The sequence below is a fragment of the Cherax quadricarinatus genome, chromosome 84 (genome assembly GCF_038502225.1).
Source record: "Cherax quadricarinatus isolate ZL_2023a chromosome 84, ASM3850222v1, whole genome shotgun sequence".
Classification (NCBI taxonomy): Eukaryota; Metazoa; Arthropoda; class Malacostraca; order Decapoda; family Parastacidae; genus Cherax; species Cherax quadricarinatus.
In genome coordinates this window covers 11,497,534-11,522,080 of record NC_091375.1, presented here as the reverse complement: position 1 = coordinate 11,522,080, position 24,547 = coordinate 11,497,534, and the positions used below count along the sequence as shown (strand labels likewise).

At 38.9% G+C, this 24,547-nt stretch overlaps 2 protein-coding genes across 7 annotated transcripts; both read left to right on the top strand.

Annotated features, from left to right (window-relative positions):
- Window positions 1–1,448: 1,448 nt before the first annotated feature.
- Window positions 1,449–14,418, top strand: LOC128704393 (uncharacterized). Of its 3 annotated transcripts, none has more exons than XM_053799539.2 (4): window positions 1,463–1,485; window positions 3,016–3,338; window positions 4,456–5,619; window positions 10,326–14,418. In XM_053799539.2, exons 3-4 carry the CDS (start codon window positions 4,551–4,553, stop codon window positions 11,894–11,896), a joined length of 2,640 nt encoding a protein of 879 aa, XP_053655514.2. In that variant the 5' UTR covers window positions 1,463–1,485; window positions 3,016–3,338; window positions 4,456–4,550; the 3' UTR covers window positions 11,897–14,418. The 3 variants fall into 3 exon arrangements, with proteins under 3 accessions (XP_053655516.2, XP_053655514.2, XP_053655515.2); XM_053799540.2 differs by lacking the exon at window positions 1,463–1,485 and adding an exon at window positions 1,585–1,605; XM_053799541.2 differs by lacking the exon at window positions 3,016–3,338 and having other exon boundaries at window positions 1,449–1,485.
- Window positions 14,419–19,807: 5,389 nt separating this feature from the next.
- On the top strand, window positions 19,808–24,324 carry LOC128704395 (zinc finger SWIM domain-containing protein 7). 4 transcript variants are annotated; one of them, XM_053799543.2, is made up of 4 exons: window positions 19,840–19,945; window positions 21,105–21,171; window positions 22,547–22,719; window positions 24,043–24,324. In XM_053799543.2, exons 2-4 carry the CDS (start codon window positions 21,168–21,170, stop codon window positions 24,292–24,294), a joined length of 429 nt encoding a protein of 142 aa, XP_053655518.1. In that variant the 5' UTR covers window positions 19,840–19,945; window positions 21,105–21,167; the 3' UTR covers window positions 24,295–24,324. The 4 variants fall into 4 exon arrangements, with proteins under 4 accessions (XP_053655520.1, XP_053655518.1, XP_053655519.1 ...); XM_053799544.2 differs by having other exon boundaries at window positions 19,841–19,945; window positions 21,055–21,171; XM_053799545.2 differs by lacking the exon at window positions 21,105–21,171 and having other exon boundaries at window positions 19,808–19,945.
- Window positions 24,325–24,547: the final 223 nt, after the last annotated feature.

Here is a 24,547-nt window from a genome sequence, read left to right as displayed (position 1 = left end):
GATATTATTCTAGGTGGCTTAAGCCAGGATATTATTCTAGGTGGCTTAAGCCAGGATATTATTCTAGGTGGCTTAAGTCAGGATATTGTTCTAGGTGGCTTAAGTCAGGATATTATTCTAGGTGGCTTAAGTCAGGATATTATAGGTGGCTTAAGCCAGGATATTATTCTAGGTGGCTTAAGTCAGGATATTATTCTAGGGGGCTTAAGCCAGGATATTATTCTAGGGAGCTTAAGCCAGGATATTATTCTAGGTGGCTTAAGTCAGGATATTATTCTATGGGGCTTAAATCAGGATATTATTCTAGGGGCTTAAGCCAGGATATTATTCTAGGGGCTTAAGCCAGGATATTATTCTAGGGGCTTAAGCCAGGATATTCTAGGGGGCTTAAGCCAGGATATTATTCTAGGGAGCTTAAGCCAGGATATTATTCTAGGGGGCTTAAGCCAGGATATTATTCTAGGGGGCTTAAGCCAGGATATTATTCTATTGGGCTTAAGCCAGGATATTATTCTAGGGGCTTAAGCCAGGATATTATTCTAGGGGGCTTAAGACAGGATATTATTCTAGGGGGCTTAAGCCAGGATATTATTCTAGGGGGCTTAAGCCAGGATATTATTCTAGGGGGCTTAAGCCAGGATATTATTCTAGGTGGCTTAAGCCAGGATATTATTCTAGGGGGCTTAAGCCAGGATATTATTCTAGGGGGCTTAAGCCAGGATATTATTCTAGGGGGCTTAAGCCAGGATATTATTCTATGGGGCTTAAACCAGGATATTATTCTAGGGGCTTAAGCCAGGATATTATTCTAGGGAGCTTAAGCCAGGATATTATTCTAGGGGGCTTAAAATGATAAGATGCTGACTAAAATCAAGGAAATCGTCTTTTATAAGTATTATTTAGAGTGAATATGAAGGATCTCACGATTTCACCAGTGGAAAGGTGAGTGTGGCTCCCTCATTACGCAGTGGAACATTATTAGTGGGTGGGAAAATACTCCAGTGTGACGCGCCTGCGCACTAGCACCCGTCACCCCTGGCGGGTTGCCAACACTCGCGACACTTCCACTGGTATATAACCATTGTCAGTGTGTACTGTGTTATTTCTCGCTCCTTTGTGCCCCCTCTCACGCTCTTGGGTTTAATATTTGAGTTGATTGAGGGAAGAGAGCAGTAAATAAGGTATGGAGGAACAATGAGTAACCCCGCCTGGGGTAAAGCACGGGGAAGTTGGTACCTGTGACGTCAGGGATCAGCCCTGGAGCGTTCACGATATTATAAAAATTATTACTTTTTATTATTTTTTCTATAACTTAACTCCCACAGTAAAGTTTTTCCTCTTATTTACGCTATATCTCAGTATGTCTCGTGTTGTTTTAAAATAGCGACTCAGAGGAGTGTGTCATTATAAAACTTTGGAGATTATTAGTTTTGTTCGTTTTCGAACGCCTCACATGTTGCTTCGAAAACGTAAACAAAAGCTAAGGTGAGTGGCAGCTCAACATCCTCTCTGTTGTTTTACCTGTGACTTTGATGGTGTGAGGCGCCTGTGCTTGCTGACTAATGATCTTCAGCACATAATTGATGTTCCTGGGAAGAAATATTAGTGTGTAGTCATGGCTTTAACCCCTAAATGAGAGCTGACTGCGGGTCTTTACACCTTCAAGTGTTGCTAATGCTGAGCCTTTTTTCACGAAAGGGACATTTTTTTAGGGCTGTTAACTCAGGGTCACTGACGAATGGCTTATTTCCATTGGGGTTCTCCTTTGGTATGCGAATTGCAACAGTTGATCGGCACCTCAGTACCCAGGTACCTATTTACTGCTAGGTGACCTTCCAAGGGGGAGGGGGGGGGACCGTCAGTTTCCCAGATGCTATATGACCCCCTACTAGTTTAGCACTTACTCGTGTGTATAATAATGCTAAGTGGATGGGGCAGTTGGTGCATTATGTCTTTGTATTAATATTGGTAGAATTACTGACAATATGTTAGGTAAAAGGACACAAGTGTAACTAATGTAACATTTTATTGTGGCAACGTTTCGCTCTCCAGGCATGATAAAGCTCCTGGAGAGCAAAACGTTGCCACAATAAAATGTCACATTAGTTGCACTTGTGTCCTTTTTGCCTAACGTATTATATCTTTCTTTAAGGGCAAATCTTCGACAAGCAACTAGTTGCCAGAGTACAAACATATTAAACCATTGCTAAATGTGTTTCATATTTCCATTTGGCTATTTGTGCTTTAGTTTACTTGTTTTTAAATTTATGTAACCAGTTCTACCCTAACCACAGCACTGTATGACCCTTAAGTGTTTAGCATTTTATGAGTTTATGAGTGTAATAATCTGTCCTATCCTAGCCTAATGTATTAACTGGTTGCTACCCCTCCTGTCGTGTCAATGTACTTTAATGAACTGTTCATGCATGGTTGCTGGCTAATAAACGCTTCATTTCTTTAATGAGTGGCACAAGTATTTTGACGATAAAGATGTTTCACAGATACCAAAAAACTAAGTTCATTTAGGTACTGTGTCCCTTTCACAGTAAATGGAAGATCAAGCCTCCACCACTCATTCCACCTCATAGCCCACATGGGTCCCCTCAAGGGAGGTTCCTTGATACTGGTGAGGGGCTCTTGATCTAGGGAATTGGATTTGTGCTCCAGTTCCTTGAATTAAGCCTGGATACCTTCCATCCCCTCCCCCACAGGTGCTGTATAATCCTATGGGTTTAGTGCTTCCCCATGATTAAAATAATAATAACCCAGTGGGTATCCAGTGAAATGACAGTTTTCAAATTACCATTGTTAGTAAGTTATCCAGGTGGCAGGTGTTCAGTAATTTGTTAAAATATATCCACAAGTTATCCAATATTAGTGGGTTATCCAGGTGGCAGGTGTTCAGTAATTTGTTAAAATATAACCACAAGTTACCCAACAATATAATTAAGGTTTATTTTGGTTAAAGTTAGTGCTCTCTGCTAATTTTTAATATCAGGTAACTTCTCTTGACAGATCAGCGACTTGGGAATATCAGTGAGATGCTGAAAAAGCTGTTTTCAACGTACATTAGGCAAAAAATGGAATTTGCAGCTGCTGTGTGGTGTCAGCACCTTAAAGCATGTTAATTAGACATAAGTGCAAAGAGGAGTTGGAAAATGGACCCTAGAGCTAGATAAAAGACTGAAAACACTAAAGGTGCTAACTGATAGGAGGAAAAGAGGAGATATGATAACAACATATAAGATGTGAAAGAATAGATAAAGAAGTTTAGTATCTTCAATGGAGAGACTGTAACTAGAGGCCACAGATATAAATTAAGGACTTGAGTCCTGGAGGTAGGTAGTAGAGTGCCTGTCTGTGCTCTGAAGAAGGTGATAGATATATGTTACATTTTTAATTGTAGTGTCTGTGCACCTCTAGGAAGACAGTGATGGAGTGAGTGATGATGAAAGTGTTTCTTATATTCCAGGTCACCCTTCCTCGGTGGGAAACAGCTGATGTGTTAATAAAATAAAAAATAAATAAAATTTTAGAGGAATGGAATAAATTGAAAGAGGAGGTTGTTAGTGTTACAGCTATATGATATTTTAAAAAATTATTTGATAAACACAAAAACTTGACACACTTTAATAGAAAGCCATGACATGCAAAATTCTAACCAATAGTTAGTGAGCATTACATGTATTGCGTATAGTGTTATAGTGATACCGTACAGGCAGTGTAGTACATGTTGGCTAGAATGTTTGGGCCAAATATCTTTTGCGCTGGAACTATATTTATATTTTAATAATGGGAATCTTGAAAAAATTGACCATACTTAGTGTCTCGTAAACCATTTACTTGAACCAATTTATTCCACCGAGCAAGTTTGCTGTGTACATCCCGGGAGGTACATAACTATCTAGTATGAGTAACAGAGACCCTTGTTAAACCTCTTGCTCTCAGACTAGCTTTAAAAGTTGCATTAGAAATGTTACAGTTGAATGGGTGATCTGCAGATCATGGTGTTGTACTTCTCTGAAAGACAGCTGGGAGGCTAGTGGTGGTAAATTTTCATTTGGTTATCTACCTTGGTGAGAAGCAGTCCATATGTTTAACAAAGATGCTTAATTTCTGTCATTACTCTTAATTATTTTATATTTTACTAGTGATTTTATCACTTAGGCCTTTACATTATGCATAATTCTGCATTTTCACTTAGATTTTTGTCTGGGAATATACACAGCGACAATACTGTATTTTACTATTGTAGAAGAATGGCTCAGTAAATATTATGTTTTATATATCTGTGTCATAACATAATGCACTCTTTGTGGTTTCTTTAATTTTGAAAATGTCAAGAAAGTTTTGTACTATACTTTTGTATGTAGATTATTAATTCACTTAGTGCATGCTTAGGGAAACAAAAGGAAAATGCTGTTAAATAATAAATGTTTTTCTTTTTCTTTTCAGAGAGAAAAATGTGAGAAGTTGGCAACATTATTTAATTTTTATTTAGTTTGTTGTGTTCATTAAGTTTGATTTTTTTTTTATATAACTTAAATAAAATGAAGAAAGTTATCATCCCAGCTAATGGTAAAAGTATGCCACCTCTTGTAATGGTGGGGCCAGCAGAGGCAGCAAAGTCTCTGCCTACACATGTCCAGCCTATACTACTAAAGACATTTAAAGCACCAGCACAAGCCAGTCAGCCAAAGCTCAATACTCAGTCCATGGTTTTGAAAATGAATCCGCCAAACTCAAATAATGCCTCAAACATGTGCTTCATGCAGACCTCGGTTGGAAAGAAAGTTTTGCTGACCAATGTAAATACTTCTACACCCTCAAACAAAGTTTTATTAGTTCCCAAAACTAATGCTCCACCTGTCATATCGTCATCAGCTGCCACTCCACCGCAGATCAGTCCAGTGGCTTCTGCAAATGCTCCTTGCACAGTTGTTTTCCAGCCCTCATCATCAACTGTAGCATCTCCAGGGATAGCAGTGCCAACAAGCCAGCCCATAATGTTGAAAGTTTCTGGCTTGGCTCCACTTGTAGTTCAGCATACCCCCCTGGCACCAGTAGTGAGCATTAAACATGAGCCAGGAATAGAAGACTCACAAATGATAACTGTTATCAGCAATTCCACCACTACACCCACTACCACTACTACTGTAACCCAGCCTATCACATCCATATCCCCTAATTCTAGCCCCTTTGTGATTTTAAAGGGCACAACAACTTTTAAGGTAGTAGGGAAGCCCGTCCCTGTAAAGCTCAATCCCCGATTTCAGAAGATAGCACCAAAAGCTCAATTTTTTACTGGGCCATTCTCACAACCACTTCATTTGCCCATTCTCAAGAAAGTTGACACTACACAAAATGTGCAATCTTCTCCTTCTACCAAAAATGGAATGTCAAGTAAACCACCTGCTTATTTAAATATTCAGGTCAAGGATGAGCCTCAAGAGGCAGCATCCGGTGAAGCTATTACTCTAGATGGTGTGCACATCAAGGAGGAGAGACTAGACCTGCAGTCAGAACAGGAGGCAACTTTCCCGGAGGCAACTGAGGATGCCTCTGGTGTCAATTCCATCTTAGATGTCAGAATCAAAGAGGAACCAAAGGATGAGCAGTGTAAGTCACTGATTTTGATTTGTACAAGCATGAAGAATGTGTGTGGAGAATGCAGATGCTCCTCAACTAACGATGTGGTTACATTCCAAGGAACCCATCATAAGTCAAAAATATTGTAAGTCAAATATGCTAAATAAATAAGTAAATAAATAACTGACACTGAATAACTAAATAGCAAATAATTACTGTAACTAAATGCCAATATTAAAAATTTAAAAAATGCATACAAGTTTCAGACTTGCCACTTTCATGCTGGGTGATTATCTTAAGTTTCGTCTCCAAAGTATAATTGCTTTTGCACCGTCGTAAAGTCGAAATATCATAAGTAAGACCATCGTAAGTTGAAGAGTATCTGTATAAACCAAAACAGCTACAATACAATAATGTCAGGAATACATATTTCTGATCTTAGTCTCTCCTTGGTATTCTATTCTGCTCCATATTCTTTTCATCTCACATCATACACGATTTACAGCGCAACACACTTCATTTCCTAATAATTTTTCTGCAAGTATTTTAAGTTAATGACGAGATTCAGTGAGTCAAGATTGGAAAGTGGTGTCTGTGCCCTATCAAACAACCAGCTAGGATAGCAGTTAAGCTATTTTAAAAATAGCCAGACTTCTGTATTGCACAAGAGATTGTTCTCCATCAAGTATATTCTTTCCCAAACTAAGTGGGGTGGAATGTGAATACCAGTCTCACAGGTAACTTGAGAATGTTCATTTATCTTCATAAAATGTCAGGCTATGAGTGAATGCTTTGTTTACTCATTGCAAATGCAGTATGTACTCAGATGAGCCATAAAGTAATTATCTATCTGTAATTACTTGTTTGTAGCTACAGGACCAGGACTATTCTTATAATAATAATCTTTCTCTACAAAGTATATGATAAAAATGATACAGACCTAGCTGACATTGGCATATTATTTAGAAAGCCCCTAGTTATGCAGAGCATTTCAGGCAGCCAAGGTTAATCTTATCCCCAGGATGCAACCCACAACAGTCAGCTAGCACCAGGTACCTACTTATTGCTAATTGAACAGGGGCAACAGGTGTAAGGAAATGTGCCCAGCATTTCACCTGTGCTGAGGAGTGATCCTGGACCCTCAGTGTGTGTCAGCTGAGGATCCTACTAACCAGGCCATGATAATGTTTTTTATCATAATTTTTCTATATTTCCTTTGATTGTAGCACCTACTATCTCTCTCTATTTATTCCAGTCTTCTACCATTCTATAAAAAAGATTCCCATTATTCCTTTGGCTCCACTTTTTTTGTATTTATGTATGTGGCCTCTTGTTATCCCTATTGAACTTGCCAAAAAATTACTTATCTAGTCTTTTATATTCATTTATAACTTGTAGATGAATGGTTCAGAGAACCGACATGTTGATAAATTAGACACACGTGCAACTCTTGGGTATCTTTAATGAGGCTTCATCAGTCCATACAAAGGAGAATCTTGAAGAACAGGAGGAGAATGAGGTAATCAGTCCCTCAGCCTTGAGTCGATGTGGTCAGTCCATCAATCTTGAATAGAATACAGCATATGAGAGGAGAAGGAGCTTATAAACCATAGGCAGGAGAGGTGCAGCAGTTGTAGATGGTGTCACATTTGTTCAATGTGGAAGTAGGTCGTGCCCAAGGGCACGACCTACTTCCAATGCCACCCAAGAAACAAGCTCCGATGTGCAAGTCCCTCTCAAATCCAACCCCTCCCACTCATGTGGAAGTAGGTCGTGCCCAAGGGCACGACCTACTTCCACATTGAACAAATGTGACACCATCTACAACTGCTGCACCTCTCCTGCCTATGGTTTATAAGCTCCTTCTCCTCTCATATGCTGTATTCTATTCAAGATTGATGGACTGACCACATCGACTCAAGGTTGAGGGACTGATTACCTCATTTTCCTCCTGTTCTTCAAGATTCTCCTTTGTATGGACTGATGAAGCCACTGTGTGGCGAAACGTTTCCTCAATAAAGATACCCAAGAGCTGCACATGTGTCTAATTGATCAACATTTATAACTTCTTTTTTTTTTAATGAACTGGCAATATCCCACCAAGGCAGGGTGACCTGAATAGAAAAACGAGTTTTTCTTTTTAAATTTAGCAATTTATGCAGGAGAAGGGGTTACCAGCCCCTTGCTCCTGGCATTTTACTTGCCTCTTATGACACGCATGGCTTATGGAAGAAAAATTCTGTTCCACTTCCCCATGTTGTTATAATATCACCTCTTCTCTTCCTATCAGCCACATGGCATCTTCAGTGTTTCTAGCCTTTTATCATCATAGCTCATATTTTTTTTTAGCCCTGGTATCTTTTGTAGGCCCTCTTTTGACTTTTTCTATTTGATCCACATGCTTTTTACATGTAGACACCACACACCAGTGGCATTATGTGATGATTTTTTTATTAATACATTCTCTCCTCACTTAATGACAGAGTTCTGTTCTTAAGACCACTTTGGTAAACGAATTCATTGCTAAGGGAGGAGCATGTTACAATGGTGGTGGGTTTGTGTCAACCATCTTTGATATTGTTTTAATGTCACCTTTGCACCATTTAAAACAATTCTGGTATATTTTTGAATTTTTATACAGTAGTGTACTGTATATTGTAATAAACAGAATAGAGGAAATCAGCTCTAATATACATTACGTATTTAGGTATGCATGCTGGTCAGAGAGCCCATCGTAAGTCCGAGTTGTTGGTAAATGAGTACGCGCTAAGTGAGGAGAGGCTATAATAAGTTCTAGGATACCTTTTCTTTTATGTTACTCCCAAAATTATGCTACTTGTGTTATCTGATTTTGCTTTCTTCAGTTTCCATTACATTGGCTTTACCTTAGATTCCATCATCCATCACTCCACTCAGTTTATCCAAGTCATCTTGTAAACTTTTAGTTCTTTATTATTTGTTTTGTGCAATATTTTTGCATCATCTACAAATGTATTCAGGTAATCTACTATTCCTTCTGGGAAGTCTCATATATATAAATAAAAATATATGGGCAAGTGTTTGGAACATTTTCCCAAAAGGACAGTTTTCCTTGTGTGACAGTTTGCCTTGTCCTCTCAAACAGAAACCCTCCTGTCCATTTTAATAATTTGCCTTGAATTCCTCATATATTTTGAAGTTAACAAATTTGTCATTCAGGGGGAAACTAGCAAAAGCTGTCTTAATATCTAGACAAATGTGATCTCCCCATATATTTTTTCTTGTGTAAACAGAGGCTTTGCTGGTACACCTACCATCCGACTTATGACCGAGTTCGGTTCCAAGAAACCGGTTGTAAGTCGAAATGGTCGTAAGTCGAACTTTACTACTGAACATCAACAAAACATTTTTGTAATGACTTTATTTTATTGTTTTATTTTGGTATTTCATGTTTTACTTTACTTTTTATGTTAGTACTGTATTTTATATTGTAAGGTTTAGGATAAACACTGTATACAACACAAATAGTTGTTTATTTCTCAGAAATTTGGCATAAAAAACACGGTCGTAAGTCGAGTGGCCATAAGTCGACCAGGTTGTAAGTCAGATGGTAGGTGTATTTCCTTTACAAGTGGGCCCCACTTATACAGCAGGTTAGCTTCTGGGCTTCTGCTGTAAAGCAAAAATTGCTGTAAAGTGAAACAGCTCTTTTTTTTTTTTTTCTATTAAATGAGCAATGGAGCTAGGCCTAAAAAATGTATATGCAGTACGCACAGTACATACATTAAAATATTTTCATCTTTAGCTTATAGTGAGTGGTGAATCTATTTATTGAAGGAAGTCTGAATAAATGAAGAATGGGTATATTTGAAAACTGCTGCATTAATGAATCACTGTAAAGCAGGGCCCGACTATATACGTTAAGGAACACCGTGAAACGTACTACTCTATTCCCTTCACCACACTGGGTAGAATTGTCCTTCTTTCTCTGATCAGCAGAGGATACATACATATACTTTGATGTGAAACTTTGTGAGGAATTTCTGTTTCTGTGTTTCATTCTAATTTCTCATTCTTTTTAAGTTTCATCTACCATGTCAGTTCTATCATTACCCCTCCTTCCAACCTTTCCAGGGATGGTTCCTCCCTCTCCCTTCTATCTTCCACCCTAGATTTATTCACCCTCTTCTTCATTCTGCCCTTCTCCACCCTCTTTACATGCCCAAACCAACCTCCACAACCTCTGCTCAGACCTTGGTGGGAGACGGCTGGTGTGTTAAAAACATAATACAGGCATTCCTCGCTTAATGACAGAGTTCCGTTCTGCGTACACTTTCAAGAACACACCAGCTAACTTCTTTACAGTGAACTTTTTTTTGCACTTCTTTATTCTTTTCTCTTCTTCCTCTGCCAAGTGCTGTTGCACTTTCAACTCTATTAAATCTTTGTTAACTCTCCCTTGGCCAAAGTTCTTGTACAGCGTACAATACAGACTTGCCAAAAAGCTGGTCATAAGTCCGTGCGGTCGTTAAACAGGTAGGTCGTTAAGTGAGGAGTGTGTCTTCTTAACAGTACCTACAGTGAATTCTTTGGAAAAGATCTTTGTTTATACACATTTAGTTAATGTTAAAATTGCAACTTGCACATCATATTACATTAAGAACAGCTAATTTTGTCATATTTAATTTGTCTTTTGTGTAATTTCATTTAAAATTTAGAAATTCATTTCAGCTTAATTTGTCCTTGTATTTAAACAGGTGAATTGTTGGCCAAAGATGAGCAGTTGAGACAAGTGCTGGAAGTGACAAACAACAACATCAAAGTGACTCCTCAACCCAAGTTCTTCATCCGGACATCCGAGGGAAAACTGGTATCTATTTCACCTGAGGAAGCAGAAGCTCTGGGCTTAGATCACAAAGATAAGGTAGAAAATAACCAGAAAAAGCTTTTGAATGCACTCTCTTCTATTAAGAATTTTACATTTCAGAACACTTTTGAACAGCAGGATTTGAATAAAAAGCCAGAAGCTGTTGCTCTCATCCCAGATGACGTCAACGTTAAAGATTATGTCAACTGTCATGTTCCGCCAGCTGCAGAAAAAACAGCTACTCTAATGAAGAACCTGCATAACAAGAGTCTTCGAACAAATGCCAAGTATGTAATTGCTCCTAAGAGCAATACAACAATAATTGGAGAATACACAGTATCAGAACGGCGTTTCCTCCGAATCCGTATTGGAACTGAACGAGACATTTGTGACATTCCTATAACCCCTCTCAATGCTTATCAGTGTCCTTTTTGCACTAGAAACTTCAAAACTAAGGATCACCTAATTTCCCACATACGAGTGCATACAGGTGAAAGACCGTATCCCTGTGATGTATGTGGAAAACGGTATCGTCAGAGAATTGACATTACTCGTCACATGCGCATTCACACTGGTGAAAAGCCGTTTACTTGTGGATTGTGCAATGCCTCTTTTAATCAGAAGTCTAATTTACGATCTCACATGAGGATTCATACAGGTGAGCGCCCTGTTCAGTGTAGAGTATGTGGGAAGGGATTTTCACGTAATACTCACCTAAAACAGCACATGAAGCTTCATACTGGGGAGAAACCATTCCAGTGTAGTGTGTGCTTCCGCCCATTTCGCTTCAAGTCTGGGCTTCAAGCTCATGAGCGCATTCATTCAGGGTTAAAACCTTATGCATGTAGCTTATGTGGCAGATCATTTACTCAAATAGTAGGACTGATTCGTCATGAGCGCACACACACTGCTGAGAAACCATTCCGCTGCCAGAGTTGTGGGAAGTCATTCAATAGTCGTGATATTCTGAAAGCTCATGTTAAAAAACACACCAGTGAAAGACCCTATACCTGTGACTTGTGTGGAAAAACATTTACTGATCAGGCAGCATTGCGATGTCACCAAAAGAAATACCATACTAATATGTTACTGTGTGTAATATGTCTTAGGGAAGATTTTAAGGATCGCATAGAGCTTAGAGAACATCTTCGTGCACATGAAAGAGAAAATTGGGAAGAAACTCCAGAAGGTGATCTTGTGCCAATCATACGACATGACAATTCTCAACATATTGTCAGCATTGATGACACAATGGAGAATTTAATGGACAGTGACGAAGATATAAATGTGGTAAATGATGTCATGGTTAAAGATGGTGCTGAAGAAATCCAAGTTGAGGTGGAACTTGATCCAGATGACCCAATGGAATCTGATGAGAATACTGTTGATGAGGAGGAGGAAGATGTGAGTGAGTATGAAGAACATGAACTGCAAATTGAAGAATCAGATCCTTTGGCTTAATCAGTGTATTTGCTTCCAAGGAAACTTTTAACTTGAAATGCTCACTTGCACGATCATCCTTGAAAAATTAGTGTTATTGGTATGGTGCATTGCGTTACACTTGCATCCATATTTTTTAAATATGTAAAGGTTCAGTTCAAAATTTAATTTGAATATTTTTATTAAATTATTGCATATTACATTGTTCGAAGCCCTGCGAATATTTTCAGTAGCTGGGTACTCTGTCTTTGCTTACTTTTAGTTACATGTATAGTGGTATCATATTTCTTAACTGATATATAGTTGATTTTACTATTAATAGCTTTTAGCTTAAGAATGTCCTATGCATCCCTTCAGTGTAAAGATGGTAGCCAAGAAATTATATAACATGGGAACTCCTGTTACGTGTGCCTTACAGTGCCTTCTTGACTCAGTATGTTACATAATTTTTGTATTTTTTGTATTCTAAAAGTTATTGATAGTTGCAGTTATACAAGTATAATATAGATTTGTATTAGATGTTTTGTTACATGGCCAGAGTTAAAATGCATTTACAAAAGAAGTGTGTATTAGATCAGATTGTTCTAGAAATGTCACCGTCGGTAATTTCTCAATGATACTGAAATATGTTAGGGAGTGTAACATGAAAAACATTAATTGTTAGGTAGGGTTTTAAAGCACTTAACAAATGCTCCTTTCATTTTCATTTCCTAATACTGTATAGAATATTACTAGTTTTAGTTGACAATATGACAATTCCAGCAAGCACTTCAGAACTATTAACTAACATATAAACTTCAGTTACTTGTAACTTTAAAATTAGCCAGATTTCTCTTTCTAGATAAATCCTACATTCAGACTTGAATTAATAATGTGCTTATATAGTAAACAGATTGCACCAATTATCATTTATAGATGTAATAGAACTTATAACATAGCTTTATAAAAAATAAATTACTGTTGTGTGTCTAACACACTTAGAAATACAATGGACACTTCAACTGATTCAAATATTTAAAGGGAAAAAAGGTGAGTGGTGCGTTGAGGTATATGTGGAGTCAAAAAACGTTATCTATGGAGGCAAAGAAGGGAATGTATGAAAGTATAGTAGTACCAACACTCTTATATGGGTGTGAAGCTTGGGTTGTGAATGCTGCAGCGAGGAGGCGGTTGGAGGCAGTGGAGATGTCCTGTCTAAGGGCAATGTGTGGTGTAAATATTATGCAGAAAATTCGGAGTGTGGAAATTAGGAGAAGGTGTGGAGTTAATAAAAGCATTAGTCAGAGGGCAGAAGAGGGGTTGTTAAGGTGGTTTGGTTATTTAGAGAGAATGGATCAAAGTAGAATGACATGGAAAGCATATAAATCTATAGGCGAAGGAAGGAGGGGTAGGGGTCGTCCTCGAAAGGGTTGGAAAGAGGGGGTAAAGGAGGTTTTGTGGGCTAGGGGCTTGGACTTCCAGCAAGCGTGCATGAGCGTATTAGATAGGAGTGAATGGAGGCGAATGATACTTGGGACCTGACGATCTGTTGGAGTGTGAACAGGGTAATATTTAGTGAAGTGATTCAGGGAAACCGGTTATTTTCATATAGTCGGACTTGAGTCCTGGAAATGGGAAGTACAACGCCTGCACTTTAAAGGAGGGGTTTGGGATATTGGCAGTTTGGAGGGATATGTTGTGTATCTTTATACGTATATGCTTTTGAACTGTTGTATTCTGAGCACCTCTGCAAAAGCAGTGATAATGTGTGAGTGTGGTGAAAGTGTTGAATGATGATGAAAGTATTTTCTTTTTGGGGATTTTCTTTCTTTTTTGGGTCACCCTGCCTCAGTGGGAGACGGCCGACTTGTTGAAAAAAAAAAAAAAAAGTAATTTAAGTCAGACTGATGGGTCTTGAAACTCATTGTCCAATATCTTTAATGGTACATAAAGGAGAATCTTGAAGTTATAGAAAAGTAACATTTATAATTACAGCAAGTCTGATAATTAAATTAGTTCTGGCTCATGTAATGACATTATTGATTATTTATTCTTATATTAGCACATTTATGGGGCATTGCTGTTATTTAGTTTTATTCCTTATATCACCTGTTATGCATAAAATTAAACTAGAGAAATGAGACTTGCTGATTGTGAAGAAAGAATGGTGTCACATTGATGATGGTAGATCTGCAGAAGTGTCATATGGCATATACATTAGATCTGCAGTAACATCATGCAGGGTATACTGTAGATGGGCAGTAGTGTCATGCAGAGTATGGTAGTTGTGCTTAAGGATATGCAAAACTCTTGCATAATACTGTCTTCCATATTTGCCAATATCTCTAATAAACATATTTTCATTATTAAATGGAGTTAATATTTTTTTTTTTGAGATTATTTGATGTACTTTTTCTAAACGTATTTTTGTATTGTGATGGATATTGCATGTGATGCAGTACATGCACAGTGAAATTACTTGCTAGGATATCTCTCAAGTTGTCAAGTATTTTTTCCAATTGTGCCTTGCATTTTACCATTTGGAAATAAACTCAACGAGCTAATTCATTTTTATTTTCCTCTTGTAAATGGGAGTAAATGGCTGCACAGTGTGCATTATATTAATACAGGTCGGCCATCACTGATCCAGCAGTCACTAATCCGGTCCCATCACTAATCCGGCACTAATTTCCTGGGGTCAACTCACCACTCTGCCTCTACTGTTTGGTGGTGCTACTTGCTGCATAAACACTGTTGGCATCACTTGCAAACACAGGCAAGTCATTCCAATTTGTTTTTGTCAATTGTTATAACCTGCTCACTTTCAGCTCCAGCCATGGTTCCAATGAATAAAGGAAATACTTTTCGTTGTGTAAAGCGCAAACACCATACATTGTCCATAAAATATAATGTTGAACTTCTAAAAAAAAACTGACAGTGGTGTGTCTGTGAGAAGCATTTGTGAATTATACAGCATTGGCTCTCCCACAGTTTATGACATAAAGAAACAAAGAAAAATTACTCAATTTCTTTGCTAACAGTGATTCAAAGAAATGTGCATAAAAGGAAAACAATGAAGGAAGGAGAAAGTTCAGAACTAGATCAAGTTCTGATGAAGTAGTTTAGGCTACATGTAAGTGAAGGTATTGAGCTGTCTGCAGATCTGGTGAAGGAACAAGCCAAAATTTTTCTTGAAGAACTAGGGCTAGATTATGGGTGTGATTATAGTGAAGGTTGGCCACAACGTTTCAAGGATCGACGTGGCTTAAAGTTTCGTGGAGCGTGTGGTAAGAAACATTTACCACATACACTGACTAATCCTGCTGTGAAGGATCTTGCATCAAGAATAGAGGAAGATAATGTTGGGAAATGGATGAATGATGTTTGTAAGTCCACAGCAACAAGCCAGTGGAGGAGAAAGCAGTGATGAAAATGAGGAAGATATAGCAGGAAGAGTCTACTGATAGATAAATTCACTTGATGTGCTGCCACCGTCATTATCAGTTCCTATCTCAGTCACCTTCCAGGATGAAGATGGGAATCCTGACACTCCTTCACCTCAAGACATGTAAATTTGCTTAGTTGTAAATATCAGTTCTTCAATTTGGAAGAGGCAATGATGAACCTTCTTGTGTAAGTCAAGTTGGTTAACTTTATTAACCAACTTGTACTGATTTACAGGGTGTTTTAAAGGTAGGATGAGGTGTTTAGCTGTTGGGTTGAGTGTATTCTAACCTAACCACTCTGTGATCTGGCAAAATCTGGATTCTGGCATCCTACAGGTCTCAACAATGACGGTTTACTGATGGTCGACCTGTCCAACTCAATGGGCAAATTTTGTGTTTTTATTTTCCTTTTGTAAATTAAAATTTGCACAGACTGCATTATTTACTGAAATTAAAAATGATGGACAAAGAAAATAGATGTGCCCTGGTACCTGCTTAAGGTCATTAAAACTTGGAAATTTTTTTTTTATTAGCAACTTTAATGTTACTAAGAACTGTACTGTATGTTACCCTTCAAGGGAGTTTTCTTGTAACTGATGAGGGGCACTTGAGTCAAGGAATTGGACTTGTCCTCCTATTCCTTGGATCGAACCTGATTGCATCCCAACGAAGAAAGGTTAAGGGAAATCGGCCTGATGACATTGGAGGACAGGAGGGTTAGGGGAGGGATGGGAAGGACATGCAAAATACTGCAAGAAATTGACAAGGTGGACAGAGACACGATGATTCCCTAGGCAGTGTATAATCCATGTGAGTTGAGGAATTTTCCCTAAATGTAATAATACATAGTACTGTACCTTGTGCCATGAGGTCCATGCTTATAATTCCCTTAAAAGTATAATTATATTGGTTTCCAGCTTTATTTGTTCATGTGCAGATACAATTGGTCTCATGCACCTTTACCATTACAAGGAGGGAAATGTGTTGAAGGGAACAGCAATATAAAGAGGCTAAAATGTGGTGGGTTTCCCTTTGGGGTTACCCTGCAATGCTGTATGACCCTTATGGATTTAGCCTTTGTTGTGATTATAATAATAATAATCCCATTTGGGGTGCAATCCTTGGCCCTGCTACTCTACTTGATTGGAAAAGGTTTAACCCACTTGTCGCCAAGAAATCTTGGTTGACACTTACACCTTCCTGTGGGTCTTGAGGGCCCACTGGGGGATATGCAATTTTTTATCACCAATTTGGATGAGGTTTCTTCCCAGACACCAGTACACAGGTATGGAAGATGGCAAATGTGGTCCCAATTTTTAAAAAAGGAGACAGACATGAGACATTAAACTACAAACCTGTGTCACTAACGTGTATAGTATGCAAAGTCATGGAGAACATCATCAGTAGGAGAATGGTGGAGCACCTGGAAAGAAACAAGTGTATAATCGACAACCAGCATGGTTGCAGGGAAGGAAAATTTTGTGTCACAAACCTACTGGAGTTTTATGACAAGGTGACAGAAGTAAGACAAAGAGAGGGGTGGATAGACTGCATTTTCTTGGACTGCAAGAAGGCCTTCGACACAGTTCCTCACAAGAGGTTACTGCAAAAGCTAGAGGATCAGGCACACATAACAGGAAAGGCACTTCATTGGATCAGAGAATACCTGACAGGGAGGCAATGAGTCATGGTATGTGACGAGGTGTCAGAGTGGGCACATGTGACAAGCGGGGTTCCACAGGGGTCAGTCCTAGGACTGTGCTGTTTTTGGTATATGTGAATGACATAATGGAAGGGATATATTCAGAAGTGTCCTTGTTTGCAGATGATGTGAAGTTAATGAGGAGAATCAAATCAGTTGAGGATCAGGCAGGACTACCAAGAGACCTGGAAAAGCTACAAGCCTGGTCCAGCAACTGGCTCCTTGAATTTAACCCTGCCAAATGCAAAGTCATAAAGACTGGGGAAGGGCAAAGAAGACCACAGACACAGTATAGTCTAGGTGGCCAAAGACTGCAAACCTCACTCAAGGAAAAAGATCTGGGGGTGAGTATAACACCGAGCACATCAATCAGATAGGTGCTGCAGCGTACAGGCGTCTGGCAAACCTAAGGATAGCATTCCGATATCTCAGTAAGGAATCGTTCAAGACTCCGTACATCATTTACATCAGGCCCATACTGGAGTATGCAGCACCAGTTTGGAATCCACACCGGGTCAAGCATGTCAAGAAATTAGAGAAAGTGCAAAGGTTTGCAACAAGTCAGAGCTACGGGGATTGTCCTACGAAGAAAGGTTAAGGGAAATTGGCCTGACGACACTGGAGGACAGGAGGGCCAGGGGAGACATGATAACGACATATAAAATACTGCGCGGAATAGACAAGGTGGACAAAGACAGAATGTTACAGAGGCGGGACACAGAAACAAGAGGTCACAATTGGAAGTTGAAGACTCAGATAAATGAAAGTGATGTTAGGAAGTATTTCTTCAGTCATAGAGTTGTCAGGAAGTGGAATAGCCTAGAAAGTGACGTAGTGGAGGCAGGAACCATACATAGTTTTAAGACGAGGTTTGATAAAGCTTATGGAGCAGGGAGAGAGAACCCAGTAGCAATCAGTGGAGAGGCAGGGCCAGGAGCTATAACTCAACCCCTGCAACCACAAACAGGTGAGTACAGGACTCGATGTGACGTGAACTCTCCCTCTCTGGCCCTGTAAACCATAACAGGCTTATGCAGGGTAAGCTCTCAGTGGCCCTATAAACCAACAAGAAGTAAATAAGTAGGTTTATTTAGGTAAAGGTACACATAAATACAGTTACACAAATTATCATGCATAGTAACGTATGCCCCTCAAGGGAGGCTCCTTGACACTGGTGAGGGGCTCTTAATCTAGGGAATTGAATCTGTGCTCCGGTTCCCTGAATTGTGTCTGAATACTTCCCATCAATTCCCCCCACATGCGCTGTATAATCCTACAGGTTTAGCGCTCCCCATGATTATAATAATAGTAACATGTTACCCAGGATAACCCCAAAAAAAGTCCAAGGTTATTCGATTGGTAGCACACTCAGCTCACACACTGAGGTCAAGGGGTCGATCCCCGGTACAGCTGGAAACATTAGGACGTGTTTCCTTAAGACACCTGCTGTCCATGTTCACCCATTTATTTATTTATTTATTTATTTGAATATGTACAGAGAAGTACAAGGAATACAATTTTTAAAGTGCAGCATGCCAAAGCCCCTTGTGTGCAGAGCATTATGGGGTGTTAATCGACTGGTGTGAGTTGTATCCTGGGGGACAAAATTGACCTAATTTGCCCGAAATGCTCAGCATAACAAAGGGTTTTCTATATATTAGTATCCCCTCAAGGAAGGTTCCTTGATGTTGGTGAGGGGCTCTTGATTTAGGGAATAGGATCTGTGCTCCAGTTCCCCGAATTAAGCCTGAATGCCTTCCATATCCCCCCTCCCAGGCGCTGTATAATCCTCCGGGTTTAGCGCTTCTCCCTTGATTATAATAATAATAATAATAATATATATTAGTATGTCATTGATGTCAACTATGGTCTGTATACTTTGTACATGTACTTGTAGAAATAAAGGTTTATTATTATTATTATTTTATACAGTGTAAGCTCTCTCTAAGATAAGATAAGATAAGATTTCGTTCGGATTTTTAACCCCGGAGGGTTAGCCACCCAGGATAACCCAAGAAAGTCAGTGCGTCATCGAGGACTGTCTAACTTATTTCCATTGGGGTCCTTAATCTTGTCCCCCAGGATGCGACCCACACCAGTCGACTAACACCCAGGTACCTATTTGCTGCTAGGTGAACAGGACAACAGGTGTAAGGAAACGTGTCGAAATGTTTCCACCCGCCGGGAATCGAACCCGGGCCCTCCGTGTGTGAAGCGGGAGCTTTAGCCACCGGGCCACCTATAAACCAATACTGAAACTATGCATTGTGCCCCCCTCAAGGAAGGTTCCTTGATGTTGGTGAGGGGCTCTTGATTTAGGGAATTGGATCTGTGCTCCAGTTCCCCGAATTAAGCCTGAATGCCTTCCACATCCCCCCCCAGGCGCTGTATAATCCTCCGGGTTTAGCGCTTCCCCCTTGATTATAATAATAATAATAATAATATGTATTGTGCCAAAACAAAATCATTCACATTGCTAAACTCACAAACTAGTATTTAGTCACTTAGCCATAATACAACCTTACCTCATAATTTGTAATATTTTAAAGTTAAGAATTAATCTAAGTCTGCCCGAAATGCCTAGCCATGCTAGGTGTTCTAATGGTACACTGTAATTATTATGTGCTGTATAGTCCTTGTGGCTTAGCGCTTCTTTTTGATTATAATAATAATAATGTAATTATTATTTTACTACATGTAAACTCTCTGTAATTATTATTTTACTACATGTAAACCACACAATAACCAAATTCTGTAAACTCAGCGTTGTAATCCTTATAGAGAATAAACTTTGAATTGAATTTGAACTTTGAATTTGAATTGAATTGAACAAGAAACAAGACAGTGTGCACAATGGTTGCCCTTAACCGTAACAATAACAACGGAGGGCACGTAATTGTTCTCATTTGTGATGGTCAAAAATATTTTTAAATTGATCGACAGGTACGCATTGTTTGCCAGTTCACTGTCTTGGGTGAAAAATAGTATGGTGATACCGACAAGATGTGGAAAATAACATTTATTGACAGTTCAGTAGAGGAAATGTTTGGCCAGGAGTGGCTTTATGTTTCCTCTAATAAATATCATGAACTGGACGTAAGTGTTTAACCCCCCAGGGAAGGTGCTTTGCTGCTGGTGAGCTCTTGATCCAAGGTATTGAACCTGACCTTATTTCACATGTGCAACATCTGGGTATCTTTATTCTAGACGTTTCGCCATCCAGTGGCTTTATCAATACAAATTTGTATTGATAAAGCCACTGGATGGCGAAACGTCTACAATAAAGATACTCAGATGTTGCACGTGTCTTAATTTTATCTTGTAGATATTGTATACCGTTCTTGTACAACTAACCTTATCTCTTGGATCGGACCTTATTGCCTTCGTTCTTCCAGGCACTACATTACCCCTATGGGTTTAATGTTTCTCCTTAATTAATATAATAATGATGTTTCCTGTGGCCTGGTTGGCAGCACATTTGCCTCAGAGTGTCTGTGGTTCAGTCCCCGACACGGGTACAAATGTTGGGCATATTACCTTACACCTGTTGTTCTTGTTCACCTAGCAGCAGGCCTACTGGTTCATTCAAGGCAGGTTCAAGTCCCCACCAGCCCAAGCCAATGCTCCAACCTAGTCAGGTACCTGGGTGTTAGTCATCTGGAAGGACCCCAATGAACATAAGACAGACAGTTCTTGATGATGCACTGGCTATTATTTTATCCTGGGTAGCTAACCCCTCTGGACTAAAAATCCAAACAAAATCTTATCTTACTGTATAAATTTTGTATATTATGTATCCACTACTCCAGTAATAGTTCAAATCCACAGATCAAAGTATACCTTTAGAGGGTTTCAGGGGTCAGTGCCCCCGTGGCCTGATCTGAGATCAGGTATAATCAGATTGGTAAATATAATGTCAGTACTTAACAAGAATGAATATAATATTGATCTAACAGAGTAGGATTTAATTGGATTAATAATCCCGAAGGGTTAGTGACTCGGGATAAACTAATAAGTGTCACTTATTTCCATTTATTTTGTTTCTTCCCCAGGATGCAACCCATAACAGTTGGCTAACTCCCTGTTATCTATTTATTGCTAGGTAACAGAGGTAGCAAGTGTGAAGACTTGCCCATATATCCCACCTCATAGTAGGATCAACCTCATGAGTAAATATGCTTGGCCCTTTTCTGTTTCTTTTGGAAATGTCACATTGTTTGATATTGTTGGATTATCATTAATTATGTCTATGTAATATACTCTATACGAGGAGATTGGACTAGGGAACTCCCCTCTCTTTTTCGTGCTGAAGACCAAATTCTTCCTCATATGACAACAACAAAAAATAATTACAAGCTTCTTATATTTATTTTTTTTTATTATTAACACATCAGCCATTTCCCACCAAGGCAGGGTGGCCAGAAAAAGAAAAAACTTTCATCATCATTCACTCCATCATTGTCTTGCCAGAGGCATGCTTACACTAAAGTTATAAAACTGCAACATTAACACCCCTCATTCAGAGTGCTAGCACTGTACTTCCCATCTCCAGGAATCAAGTTTGGCCTGCTGATTTCCCTGAATTCCTTCATAAATGTTACCTTGCTTACACTCCAACTGCATGTCAAGTCCTAAAAACTGTTTGTCTCCATTTGCTGCTGTCTAACACACTCATGCATGCTTGCTGGAAGGCCAATCTCCTCGCACACAAAACCTCCTTTATCCCCTCCCTCCAACCTTTCCTAGGCTGACCCCTACCCCGCCTTCCCCCACTACAGATTTATACACTCTTGAAGTCATTCTATTTTGTTCCATCTCTCTACATGTCCAAACCATCTCAGTAACCCCTCTTCAGCCCTCTAGATAATAGTTTTGGTAATCCCACAATCTTCAAACTACAAATTCTCTGCATTATATTCACACCACACATTGCCCTCAGATATGACATCTCCACTGCCTCCAGCCTTCTCATTGTTGCAACATTCACCACCCATGCCTCACACCCATACAAAAGCATTGGTATAACTATACTCTCATACATTCCCCTCTTTGATTTCATGGATAAAGTTCTTTGGCTCCGCAGACTCCTCAGTGCACCACTTACCTTTCTTCCCTTGTCGATTCTGTGGTTCACCTCATCTTTCATAGACCCATCTGCTGACACGTCCACTCCCAAATATCTGAATACATTCACCTCCTCCATACTCTCTCCCTCCAGTCTGATATCCAAACTTCCGTGACCTAATTTTTTTGTTGTCTTCATCACCTTACTCTTTCCTATATTCACTTTTAATTTCCTTTTTTTACATAACCTACCAAACTCATCAACCAACCTCTGCAACTTCTCTTCAGAATCTCCCAAAAGCACAGTGTCGTCAGCAAAGAGCAACTGTGACAACTCTCACTTTGTTAGATTCTTTATCTTTTAACCCCACATCTCTTGCCAACACCTGAGCATTCACTTCTCTTACAACTCCATCTATAAAAATATTGAAGCTTCTTATAGGAACTAGAAAATTAGTGTACAGTATTGTGATGTTTCAGTGTCAGACATGAATAAATGCCCAGATGTTGCAGCAGTGTTGGAGGGTTTGCTTCAGGTGGTGAAGGTTGAGTACCAATCATCAGGACAACTGTCTTCTGAGGTTCTTCACTCACTTCATCTTCTCCATGGCCAGTCACTTCTAAATGCCCTTGACCTTATTGATAGCAAGAAGGTAGGTAAATTTAGATTATACTCTTTCATAGATAATTTTTAATAGGTTAATTAAGGTTTGTCAGGTAACAGGACAAGTTCTTCCTGATGCAGGTCTTAGTCATATTATGACCTTCCACTGGAGCTTTTGGTCATTTGACCGAGGCCGTCCGCTGGCTAACCGATCCATCCCTTTAAATATTATGGTTATGATTATAACCCTTAGATTTCGGTCTGTTAATTTTAAATATACAGTACATCATATAGTATGGTACAGTAATTGATGACTCAGTGGAAGACAGCTAGTGTGTTAAAAAAAAAATTCAGTTTTTTTTTCTTCTGCATTTCTTTGATCTTATATTCTCAATCACCTGTCAGTATGCTAATTTTTTTCTGCCTTGCAATAATTCTGTCATTCATAATCTCTGCATATTTTCCCAAACTTTGCACTGAAATACCAATTATTAAAATTTCTCATCAGTTTAACTATACTAATCTTACACTTATATAATCATTAATTATGGATCCAGACTATAGTCTCACTTTATTTTACCAGCGTATAATTACAAAAAAAAAGTACTCGTCCTCTCTGTACCTTCATTTCAGTAATCAAATTACAGAATTATAAGGATTATGGTACTTCTTGCAAAAGAAAAACAACAGCTTATATATAAGAATGGCAATGTTATTAAAGGTAAGGTAAACATAAAGTACCATATATACGATGAAGATGTATTGAACACTTATCAATACTAGCAATAACTCACCTGAAGACAAACACGGAAAATTAATTTGGTCCATATATTTTGAATTCTAACTGGAGCCCTCTGTAAGCTGAAAATAGTATTAATGTTGGTAGAATTACCAACAATATATGTATTAGGTAAAAGGACACAAGTGCAGCTAATGTGACATCTTATTGTGGCAACGTTTTGCTCTCCAGGAGCTTTGTAGCAGCTTGACAAAGCTGCTATAAAGCTTCTCAATATATTCTGAGAATGACAGTTCACATCAGTGTTTCATTTTGCTTTAATGCACTCTGAAGGAGGGGTGGGGATATCTGCAGTTTTGGACTGTAGTATTGGTGCTCCTCTGGCAAGACAGTGATAGAGTGAATGATGGTGATGTTGCTTCTTCTTTTTTTGGGTTACTCTACCTTAGTGGGAAGCAGCCGGTTTGTTGAAAAAAATAAACAGGTTTCTTAGATGTACAAAGATTTTATTTTTTTATGACAATGCTCCAAATGGCCTCACTTTTTGTAACGAAGATAAAGATTAATTTTTGAAAATTACCCATTGTTAACCATTCCATGCCATTTTATTACATTGTAATGTTCTACTTTCAGGTCACAAAGGTAATATCGAGCAGCGGTCGTTGGGTATATCAAGTTACTGGCAGCTCAGGAACTCCATACGTGTGTCTCCCAAACTCCATCTTCTGTCAGTGTCCTGCATTTAAATATGCTGTGGTCAAGAGGAGAGACAGTGTCATGTGTAAACATGTTCTTGCTGCCCACTTGTCAACAGCCATGGGTACAAATGAGGAAAAAAATGTTTCTGATGAATACATAATGGACATTTTGGCCCATATGGATTGAAATATCAAGAATATCACATTTTTCACATTTCTAGGGCTTTACCATCCTTGCTCCTCAAGGGAGGTTCTTTGATGCTGGTGAGGGGCTCATGATCTAGGTAATTGGATCTGTACAGTGGACCCCCGACTAACGATATTATTTCAATCCAGAAGTCTGATCGGGTACCGTTATAGACCGAATTTGTTCCCATAAGGAATATTGTGAATTAGATTAGTCTGTTTCAGACCCCCAAAAATACACCTACAAAAGCACT

Excerpts from the sequence above, each read along its gene's own strand:
- LOC128704395 (XM_053799543.2), top strand. Across the intron at positions 22,720-24,042 it reads ACCTTATTGATAGCAAGAAG|GTCACAAAGGTAATATCGAG; the intron begins GTAGGTAAATTT and ends TTCTACTTTCAG.
- LOC128704393 (XM_053799541.2), top strand. The coding sequence starts at position 4,551 with ATGAAGAAAGTTATCATCCCAGCTAATGGTAAAAGTATGCCACCTCTT. Across the intron at positions 5,620-10,325 it reads GGAACCAAAGGATGAGCAGT|GTGAATTGTTGGCCAAAGAT; the intron begins GTAAGTCACTGA and ends GTATTTAAACAG.